This window comes from Euleptes europaea, chromosome 13, assembly GCF_029931775.1.
Source record: "Euleptes europaea isolate rEulEur1 chromosome 13, rEulEur1.hap1, whole genome shotgun sequence".
NCBI classification, from domain to species: Eukaryota; Metazoa; Chordata; class Lepidosauria; order Squamata; family Sphaerodactylidae; genus Euleptes; species Euleptes europaea.
Window position 1 is genome coordinate 50,948,641 of NC_079324.1, and position 11,665 is coordinate 50,960,305.

General features: G+C 48.6%; 1 protein-coding gene across 1 annotated transcript in view; it reads right to left on the minus strand.

Annotated features, from left to right (window-relative positions):
• The window catches only part of SLC25A1 (solute carrier family 25 member 1), a 45,630-nt gene extending 34,501 nt beyond the window's left edge, over positions 1-11,129 (minus strand). Inside the window, exon 1 of the mRNA XM_056859071.1 lies at positions 11,012-11,129. Coding sequence (XP_056715049.1) covers positions 11,012-11,129 — 118 coding nt within the window. The remainder of the gene's footprint in view (positions 1-11,011) is intronic.
• Between the last annotated feature and the right edge of the window lie 536 nt (positions 11,130-11,665).

Sequence of the window (11,665 nt, forward strand, 5' to 3'; positions counted from 1 at the left end):
CACATCAGGCCCCAAGTTGAAAATTCATTAGAATGTGCAATAACCAACAAATTGCGAAAAATTAAAAGAGGGGAGAGTTGACGATCCATAATTTACCAAAGCTTCTTTGCAGACTGCAGAGACAATGACCAGAAGAGTGGCTATTTGCAAGCTTCCCTTAAAACATGAAGGGATAAAGCTGTATAAAGGAACACTTCATTGGGCCCGTTCTTCCGAAGTGGGCACACCGAAAACCTAAAGTACCTGGTTGTACAAGAACATAAAAGTTTGATGCTGAGCCAGGAGCCGATGAATTTTTTATGTTTTCCACAGCTGCCTGTAGCAGAGTTGGCATTTAAATTATGTTCACGGTGGCCCCTGGGAACTAGCAATACCATTCTAGCACTGCTCAGAATCCCATACTGATGCAGGGGGCTTTCGAAGCAACGGTTTAAACCTTAGGGCATCCAATGGGCCTTTGTTATACAAACATCAAAATTCGATTATGCTCAAACACCTGCTGGTCCAGCACATACCCTGCTCATAAGCTGCAACCAGGGAGCTGATAGTTCAGATAAATAGATTTGGGTGTATTATTTATTTACAACATTTCTATGCCACCTTCCCACCAAACAGGGTCCCCAAGGTAGATGAACTCTGATGTGTGCGTTTGCATCGTTACATGACTTTCTCACACAATTAGCTGGGTACCCAAGGTTGGGTGAAAAGACAATATATATAAGTCTATGTATAAATACTAAAAGTATAATTTATTAGAAGCGCTATGTAAAAGTTAAAATTATTTAAAAGCATTAAAATAGCACAGTGGCATTTCCTGAGGTTGATAACTGTAACCACGTACCGAACGCGTTTCGGCCCATGGGGCCTTCATCAGTGGTTAATTAAAACCCTTTCTTAAGCCTGCACACATACACAGAAATGCATTAATGAATACAAATACAAACAGTTCAAACCCAACCAGGCATGTGTATATGTTGTAAATTCTATTCCCAATTACTCAAACATCTGGTACGATAGGTTCTTGTTGTAATGCTGGTTAGTATAAGTCTCTCAAATACTATGTGTGCAGGTATCAACCTACCACATAGTATATGAGAGACTTATACTAACCAGCATTACAACAAGAACCTATTATACCAGATGTTTGAGTAATTGGGAATAGAATTTACAACATATACACATGCCTGGTTGGGTTTGAACTGTTTGTATTTGTATTCATTAATGCATTTCTGTAAATGTGTGCAGGCTTAAGAAAGGGTTTTAATTAACCACTGATGAAGGCCCCATGGGCCGAAACGCGTTCGGTACGTGGTTACAGTTATCAACCTCAGGAAATGCCATTATGCTATTTTAATGCTTTTAAATAATTTTAACTTTTACATAGCGCTTCTAATAAATTATACTTTAGTATTTATACATAGACTTATAGATATTGTCTTTTCACCCAACCTTGGGTACCCAGCTTTTGTTTTTAGGTTGGGTTTTATTCCCCTCCTTTTGTTCTTTCTCACACAATTAAACAACATTCTCACAAAGGCTACAGACCCCCTTCCCCCCACTTGCCTGCCACCAATGCCTCCAACATTAAGAGACATACAGTAAAGAAAGAGCCAGAGCGGTCAGAAAACATCAGACTACGATCTGGGAGAGTCCGGTTCAAATCCTCTGCTGTGGAAGCTTACTTGGGCCAGCCACACAGACTCAACCTAAGCTCAAGTTGTTATAGGATAAAATGAAGGAGAGGAGAACAATATAATCTGCTCTGGATCCCCGTTTGGGAGAGAGAAAGGAGAGGTGTAAACAAAGTTTAAAAACAAATTAATTTTGAAATTTATTACTTAGCAGGTAGTATCCTACAACCAATTATTTGCTTCATTTACATTCCGTCTTTCTCCCCAATGGAAACCCAAAGCGGCTTACATTGTTCTCTCTCCTCCATTTTATCAGCACAACAACCCTGTAGGGTCAGGCTGAGCGTGCATGGCTCCCCCCAAGCGTCCACAGCAGAGTGAGGATTCGAACCCAGGTCTCCCAGATCCTAGTCCAACACTCTAACCACTACATAAGTGGTTGCTTATGTGCTTTGCATGTAGAAGATCCCAGCTTCCATCATTGGCATTTCCAATGTATAGGATTCAGGGAAACGGGCTGGTTCTGCCCAAGTCCTTGGAGAGCTACAGACAATCAGATTAGATGATCCCAGACAAATAAGTAGGGCAATTCCTTTGAGACTATAAGAGTGAGAGAAATGGACCTACCAGCCTCTGTCCCCACCAGAGGTCATGGGATGGTTTTCATCACCTCCAATCATACAAAACCACTGGACGCTAAAGACCAGACCAGCCCCAATGGGTTAACACCCCCTTCTCCCTCATTTCTTCCTTCACCAGCATGGTATAGTGGTTAAGAGCAGTGGTTTGTACTCTGACCTGTAGAACTGGGTTTGATTCCCCACTTCTCCACATGAGCGGTGGAGGCTAATTTGGTGAACTTGATTTGTTTCCCCACTCCTACACATGAAGCCAGCTGGGTGACTTTGGGCTAGTCACACTCTCTGCCCCACCTACATCACAGGGTGCCTGTTGCAGGGAGGAGAAGGTGATTGTAAGCTGGTTTGATTCTTTCTTAAGTGGTAAAGAAAGTCAGCATATAAAAACCAACTCTTCTTCTTCTAGTCCCCTTTCCCTGGGACATCTGGAATCTCTCCTAATAAGAGTTCATTTACTTGGTTATCTATCTATCACATGTTTATCCCATGCTCTCTTGTTGGAGAGCCTGAAAGCAGAGGCCTCCCTTACTGAACTCAAAAGCGAGATACCGGTAAATATCATAATTATTTGTTAGCATGCCAGGTCATCCCATGGAGAAAAGTCCAACAGACTCTATGGTACTTGCTTATGGGAAGAGGGGTTATACCACCCTTGTGGATCTGGCCTATGAGGTCGTTTGGGGGGAAACTCTGGACGTTTCTCAATACAAGAGGGCTCATCTGGACAAGACTTCACTGTACTTTTCAGGAACGATTCGATTTAGAGTCAATCACTTCTCACCTGCCTGCCCCTTGCAAACAAATTACCAGCATCCTCACTGCACAACACACCTTGGGGCCTGATTCCAAGGCAGTCTTGGCAGCTACAACACACACACACACCACAAATCAGTTCTTTCACAGCAAGGATGTACAAGTGAGCCTCTACAGGTTGACACAACCATATCGCAATGGACAGCAGAAGGTCAAAGGCCATGCACTCAACACAACCCAAAAAAAGCCCAGAATGAGACAAGCCCTGGAGAAATCTGAGCTAAGGGAAGGATTGGGGAAAGGAGTTTGCAAGAAACAGGCTTTTAAAAAAATGTTCAAAGCCAGTTACGACCTCAGCTCCCATAACAGAAGGCATGGGGGAAGACAAGAAGCCTTTAATTACAGTTGCGGGACTACAAATAGCATAGCCAATTTCATTTTTATATCTGCAGATGGGGTTTCCATTTTTGAGAATTCAACATTTAGGTCCATGGCCAATGCTTCTCCATGGTGAGAAATAAATTCTTGCTCCCGCAGTCTTTCAGTAGAGACAAGAAATATTTAGCCTATTAGCCTGACGCATCTCTTCAAACAAATCTGGGCACTGCTAGACTCCTGAAGATCCCAGCTTTCATGTAAAAGTGTGGTGGAGGAATCTAGTCCTCATTGTTTGACACGACTTGAGCCGGGACACCAAGCCCTAAATGCAAGGGATGTCAAGAGGGAATTCAATCTGTGCACCTTTACCCAGGTCCTTCTAGAGAGGATACAAGGAAGTCTCTTAAATACAATAAGTCAGAGCAAGTTGTGCGATACCCCGACCCCCTTCAAAGTGTCAAAGTGTTGCTGGTTTCCCTGCAACAGATACCTCTTCTCTTCTTGAAGGGAGTTTGGGCCAATGTTGTATAAAATGTCAAAAACAAAACAACTAATGTGCGCTAATTGGTTTAATGGGTTTCGTTGTTAAATTTTCTTGATTTTTAACAGAGGCTTACTGCACCATTAATTTACTCCAAATTATCAGCGTGCTCGAACTATGTGGCTTGGCTGCGCAGTCAGATTTCCCCCACGCACCTTGGCTAAATTCATCGCTGTATTTACAACTGCCTGTCTGCACTTTCCCCCCCGGGGAGCGTCACATAATTCATGATGTCAAGGATGTGCGACAAGCTCCCCTTCCCCTTCTTTTAATTTTTTGCAAACTTCACCCCGGCAGCCTGCAGCCTGGGGACTGCATCTCCACTCAGACCCCCTGCTGTCTCCATAAAAATGTCCTCAAGCACGTACAAATTGGGACAAGTAGTGTGAGAAGCCGGGCAGAACTTGCATAGGGTTGAGCGAGGGAGACTGCAACACCAAGCAAGGAACTCTCTCCCGTTGCTGCCACCTTCGTTTGAAAACTGCAGTCCCACAGTCTTCACAGAACTCATTTAATTATAATAAACACTGCACAAAGTTGCTGGTGTGTCTGCAAAGCCCCTGTCCCGGAGGAATCCCTACTCAGAGAGCTCGCATAACTGCTCTCCAAATTTCTCTGCAACTTTTTTTTTAGTTCACTTTAGGCACAGTCGGGTGCCTGAGGATTTTTTTTTTTAAAGCTACACTCAAAGGGACAAAAGACTGCTCAAAGCAGGAAATCATTCCCATCTTACCTTGGGGATATTGCACCCAGAGGAAAACGGGGGCGAGGGGGAGAGAAGAGAGAAGAAACTGAAACAATCATTCTACCGTGGCCAGAACAAAAGCAACAAGTACAGCCTCCTCCGTAACAACAGAAACAAAAGAGACTGGCTGGAGAATGGGTCGCTTCTTTGCAGGCTTTAAACACCATGCTTGGCATCCTGATCCCTTGTTTAAAAAGAAGAGGAACAATCCAACATTACTCCAAGTGCATTTATTTTTTTAAAAAAGGCTCAGAAAATGGCCACCGGAGGGAAAGGGCGGGGAACTAAACAGCGTCTTAAAGCTATGTGCATCTCAGGGGAAGCCGTCTGGGAAATGGAGAAAGGAAAAAGATCGCCTTATAAGCGTTTCTGGAAAACACGTGGATTAATCGACAGCGAAACGGTTCCACCACCGAAGGGAGGGGGGCAGGTGCAATCATGAATCGATAAAACGTCTCAATAAACGTTTCAAACAGTGAGTGCGTTAGCCCTTTGTGTTGTATTGTACTGAACTTTACATGTTGGATTTTTCAATGATTGTTAGCGGGGATATAAATCTAATAAAATAAATAAAAATAAAAGGAGGATACTGAAAGCGAAATGGTCTAATTACAATCTAATTTAGTGGCTCCTTGGCTCCCATGCTTTCCCAAATTCATTCATAACTGCCTTTAAAAAAAACGTCAAACAAAACTGTTAGAACTACCAAATGAAGCTTTTAAGGCAAGGGTGTCACAAGCATAAGGCCTGCGGGCCGGATCCGGCCCCTTGAGAGCTCTTATCTGGCCCGTGAGCCAGCATGGCCCGGCCTGACCAAGTGACATTTATATCTCCTCCAGCCCTCGTAACAATTGAGTTCGACGCCCCTGTTTTAAAGATTTTCCCTTCCACGATACCAGGCCTCTAACCTTTACCCATTTGGGACCAGAAATTGCCAACCGTGTTTCACACGGATGCTGCATTCTGAGCCACAGCATTTTCTTGCTGCAGAATCACATTTGGGTGCTGCTGTACTTAAATATGGTTTACGTTGAACGCTCTTATCAGAAGCCTTCACTAGAAGACTGGGCAGGGCAGAGAGGGTGCGGGTGAAGAATTCATCCTCTTACACCCTCTTTTATACCCTCAATCAGTGTGACAAGCAATCCACAGGCACCCTTACTACGAAAATATGGCTGTATTTCCCCCTTCGACACCCCTCTAAAAAGAAGAAAAGTTGGTTTTTATATGCTGACTTTCTCTACCACTTAAGGAAGAATCAGATCAGCCTACAATCACCTTCCCCTCCCCACAACAGACACCCTGTGAGGTAGGTAGGGCTGAGAGCTGTGACTAGCCCAAGGTCACCCAGCTGGCTTCGTGTGCAGGAGTGGGGAAACCCAGCCGGTTCTCCAGATTAGCCTCCGCCGCTCATGTGGCAGAGTGGGGAATCGAACCCGGTTCTCCAGATCAGAGTCTACTGCTCCAAACCACAGCTCTTTATCCACTACACCACGCTTCACAACTTGCCCTGTGACTTCCTAAAGTGCTGAGCTTCACATTTCTTAGAGACCTCATCTCTTCTTTTTCTAAAACCCAGTCAAGAAACCCCTACACGAGAAACAGGAAATGTAACAGAGGCCTCCATGGAGGCTTAGGACCATTCAGTTTCCAGGGGTGGGGCACAACGTGCTGATTCTCATTGTTGCCAAGGTGCCCGCATTTTCTATGATGCACCCAATGCTCACCATCCGGTGCAGGCCCAGAACTCTGTGGAAGGAAGACGGGGATAAAAATGCGAGAGACCAAAGGAACATATGCCAGGCTTTCAAAAGGGACCTCACAGTCCTTTGGACCACAGATTGAAAATTAGTGATGCAAGCCAACTGGACCGCAAATACGTCTCTCCCTCCCAATTGCACAAGAGGTCACTCGGATCACGAAAGCGGCCTCACCCAGAAATCACTCCCCGGGCCTCCCACTCTCAGCAAAGCATTTCATGGAGGCATGATCCGTTCTGCAGTCGCGCAAAGAGATGCGACCGACCCGAGGCCAGAAGGATCTGGCACAGAATTGGGCAAGCCCGCTCAGTTGAGTGGGATAAGTACCGTAGGGCTGTGGCGGCATAAATCGGAGAGCGACTCCAAACCACCACAACAGAATTATTCTTAAGCAAGCTGGCACTGCAGGTAACCAGTAAGCCAGGATTCTTCTGAAGTTGTTGTATTCAGTGGGGCCGGAATGGGAAAAAAGGCATCTTGCCCATCGAGGGTGAAGACAGATGTAACATTCTGGGGGTAGCAGAAACCGTCTCGTCGTCCTGAAGGCAGATGTTACGTCAAGTGGTCAACTACCCTTCTTTTACAGCAGGGGTCCCCAATCTTTTTGAGCCGGTGGGCATCTTTGGAATTCTGATATAAGGCGGTGGACACAACCACGAATTGGCCGCAACCATCGGTGGAGCCAGTCGCAAAACGGCTGCCGCTACCAACCACAAAAATTTAGATTACAGATCACTCTAATCGTAATTCTTCAGCATTTCAGGCAGAAGGCCTGTCTAACGGGACGCCTTTTGGGCTACACAGCCAATCAGAAGCCCTGCTAGGCAAAAGCCCCACCCACTTTCTAAGATCACTGGGGGGGGGACCCCGAAAAGGCGTTGGTGGCGGCGCGGCACCCATGGGCCCCACGTTGGGGGCCCCCGTTCTCCAGCTTTTAGATTGCTACCTTGGTCCTCACCCTCAAGTGCCACCCGTTGCCAAGATCACTTTTAACACCGCAGTCTGAACAGGGCTGCTCAAAACAATCCCCTACGAGGGGACGGCCAGTTCTTTTGAAGCCGGGAGGCTCCGTTGTGTGCCAGATAAAGCGCCACTTTGTTTATTGTGTTAAAGTTCAAGGCACGAACCGTGCTGTTGGAACCTTGCTCTTTGGACAGCACAAAGAAGAAGAGTTGGTTTTTATATGCCGACTTTCTCTACTACTTAAGGGAGACTCAAACCGGCTTACAATCACCTTCCCTTCCCCGCAACAGACACCAGGTGAGGTAGGTGGGGCTGAGAGTGCTCGAAGAGAGCTGCGACTAGCCCAAGATCACCCAGCTGCCTTCGCGTGTAGGCGTGGGGAAACAAACCCAGTTCACCAGATGAGCGTTCGCTGCTTATGTGGAGGAGTAGAGAATCGAACCCGGTTCTCCAGATCAGAGTCCGCCGCTCTTAACCACTACACCATGCTGGCTCTCAGCGTGAAGACTGCAGACTAACCCCAGGGCCTGTTCCCTTTGGCAGTGGGGGATCTACTATGAAACTCATGAAGGTTAAACTTCAGGGCCCCTAATCCCAGAGGGGCCCTGAAGCAATGAATGAATTTTTCAACAAAATTGATGGAGTTTTTTAAAGCGTTTGTTATTAAAATAAGGCTGTTTTGGAGATAGAACCATAAACCATTGGTTTGAATTACTTAATATTGACCTTAGAATATGCTTTAATACCCGTTTCATATGGTCTCAAAGTGTTGTTGGTTGCAAAGGGGCCCCCATAACAATTCAAGCTTCAGGGTCCCATGAACACATGGGCCTTATACCGGATCAGACCCCTGGTCCATCAAAGTCAGTATTGTCTACTCAGACCAGCAGCGGCTCTCCAGGATCTCAGGCAGAGGTCTTTCCCATCACCTACTTGCCTAGTCCTTTTAACTGCATGCCAAGCAGAGGCTCTACTCTGAGCCACAGCCCCTCTTCCAAGACTCTCCAGGGTCTCAGGCAGAGGTCTTTCACATCATCTACCTGCCTAGTCCCTAACTCACTGGTTCCCAACCAGGGGTCCGCGGACCCCCAGGGGTCCGCGAGAACTAAATTAAGGTCTGCTAAACAAAGTTATAAACCCATAATAAATTAATATTTTCAATTAAAAGTTCTCTATTATAAAATATATATATTCAAATATTATTCTAAGTTTAATGTTTAACTAACAGTTATGATTAAAGTTTATTTTCAAATTCTCAGAATTTATATTTTGAACCTTGGGGTCCCTGCACCAAACAAAAAAATCCTAGTGGTCCCTGGTCAAAAAAAGGTTGGGAACCACTACAGGTGCCGGGGATTGAACCTGGGACCTTCCGCATGCCAAGCAGAGGCTCTTACCACTGAGCCACAGCCCCTCTTCCAAGACTCTCCAGGGTCTCAGAGGCAGAGGTCTTTGCCATCATCTGCCTGCCTAGTCCCTTGAACTGGAGGTGCCGGGGATTGAACCTGGGACCTCCTGCATGCCAAGCAGAGGCTCTTACCACTGAGCCACAGCTCCTCTTCCAAGACTCAGTGGTTCCCAACCTTTTTTTGACCAGGGACCACTAGGACTTTTTTGTTCGGTGCAGGGACCCCAAGGTTCAAAATATAAATTCTGAGAATTTGAAAATAAACTTTAATCATAACTGTTAGTTAAACATTAAACTTAGAATAATATTTGAATATATATATTTTATAATAGAGAACTTTTAATTGAAAATATTAATTTATTATGGGTTTATAACTTCGTTTCGCGGACCTTCATTTAGTTCTCGCGGACCCCTGGGGGTCCACGGACCCCTGGTTGGGAACCAGTGCTCCAGGGTCTCAAGCTGAGGTCTTTCCCATCACCTACTTGCCCAGTCCCTTAAACTGAAGGTGCCGGGGATTGAACCTGGGACCTTCTGCATGCCAAGCAGAGGCTCTTACCACTGAGCCACAGCCCCTCTTCCAAGACTCTCCAGGATCTCAGAGGCTTTCCCATCATCTGCCTGCCTAGTCCCTTGAACTGGAGGTGCCGGGGATTGAACCTGGGACCTTCTGCATGCCAAGCAGAGGCTCTATTCTGAGCCACAGCCCCTCTTCCAAGACTCTCCAGGGCCTCAATGAAAGCTCATACCCTACCAGAAAATATTTTTGTTAGTCTTTAAGGTGCTACTGGACTCTTGCCCTTTTTGATACAGGGTCTCAGAGGCAGAGGCCTTTCACATCACCTACTTGCCCAGTCCCTTGAACTGGAGGTGCCGGGGATTGAACCTGGGACCTCCTGCATGCCGAGCAGAGGCTCTTACCACTGAGCCACAGCCCCTCTTCCAAGACTCTCCAGGGTCTCAGAGGCAGAGGTCTTTCCCATCACCTGCCTGTTCAGTCCCTTGAACTGGAGGTGCCGGGGATTGAACCTGGGACCTTCTGCATGCCGAGCAGAGGCTCCTACCACTGAGCCACAGCCCCTCCCAAAACTGTAGGCCCGCCCCCGGCCTCGGGTCCCGCTTGAGCAAACCAAACAAACACAAACTTTGCAAAACGCAGCTGATCCCAGCCCGCCAACCAGCTCTCGACAGCAGCAGCAGCAGCAGCAGCAGCAGCCCCGGGGAAGGCGGGGCGCGGCCGGCCAGCGGCTTGCTGCTTGCTCGGCTACCGGTTGCGCGCCCCCGGAGCGCAGAGGCGCACCGCCCGGCCCCTTCCAGCAGCCCAGGCTTGCAAGGGAGGATCCCACGCCCCTCCCCGGGTTTCGTGGCGCGGTCTCCGGCAAGCCCCGCGCGGATCTCCGCGGAGCTGGAAGAAGCTGCCCAGTTCGCCGCGCGTGCAAATCGCCTTCAAGTCGCAGCCGACTTCTGGCAACCCCTTTTTGGGGTTTTCCTGGCAAGAGACGAAAAGCCATTTATTCGTGGGAGGTTTCGCATTGGATTGGCCACTCTATCGATGCACATTTCCCCCATCTGAATTCTCAGCACGGCGGCTTATTGTTGAGTTTTGAGAATATGGATGGGGGGGAAAGTGCATGTAAAGAGTGGCAAATCCAAGGCAAAACCTCCCATGAATAAATGCCCTTACAGAGGTGGTTTGCCGGCGCCTTCCTCTGCACAGCAACCCTGGACTTCCTTGGTGGTCTCCCATCTGCCTTCCTCTGCACAGCAACCCTGGTCTTCCTTGGTGGTCTCCCATCCAAATACTAACCAGGGCTGACCCTGCTTCGCTTCTGAGATCAGACGAGATCAGGCTAGCCTGGGCCATCCAGGTCAGGGCTAGGGGGGGAAAAAAGTTTGCTAGGGGGAAAAAAAGGGGGTGGGTCGGTGGGAGAGGCAGGGAAGTCGGGCGCAACCAGCCAAGCGCCTGGGAGATTTTGCCTTGGATTCGCCGCTCTCTTTGCACGTTTCCCCCCAGCCAAAGTCTCCAAACTCAACCCCCAGCCCCCGTGCAGAGTTTTGAGGATCCGGATGGGGAAAAGGGTGCCTCGAGAGCGCGGCAAAACCTCCCCTGCGTTTTCATGCAACCCTTTTTTGCACGCGCCATCCAAGCCAAAGCAACCCCCCACCCACCCCAAAGCCCCCTAAGTGAGCTTACCTGCCAGGATCGCTTTGCCCGGATGGGTCAGCTTCGCTTTGCCGGCCGGGGCGGCGGCGGCGGCCAAGCAGCGAGGTCTGGGGAAAGGGTCCAGGGAAGGAGGCGAGGGCGAAGCCATGGTGGCCAAGGGAGAGGGCAGCTCCGAGCCGACTCCGGGCGCGCCTCCTGCGGGGAGCAGAGACGGGCGATCCGGCCGCCGGCCCCGCCTCTCCCCCCCCTCCGGCCGCCCCCTTCTCCCCCGGCGGGGGTGCGGCAGGCGCTGCCGGCGTCACATCCTTGCAATGGACATGCCTTTGCAAGGAGGAGCGAGCGAGCGAGGAGGCGGAGCGGCTCTCGCCTCCCTTTCCAAACACAGCCCGGATAACCTACGAGAACCCATGCACTCTGACCGTGAAAGCCTTCGACACTAAATAAATAGTTTGCAGAGGGGGGAAAGATCTTTCCCTGTGTGCTTCTCCAATGCACCGACGGGGTCTCCCCAGCGGCCACGATCCGTGCGGGGAGGTCGGGCTCTCTGGATTAGATCCCCCCTCCCCCCCCCGGTGCAAAGGAAGCCACGGCTTTCAATGGGCAGGATCAGAGCAGGGCTGTCAAAAGGGCGAAAACGCACGGTCGCTTGAGCCTCCTTTCTTCCCTGTTCCAGCCAGCGGCTGG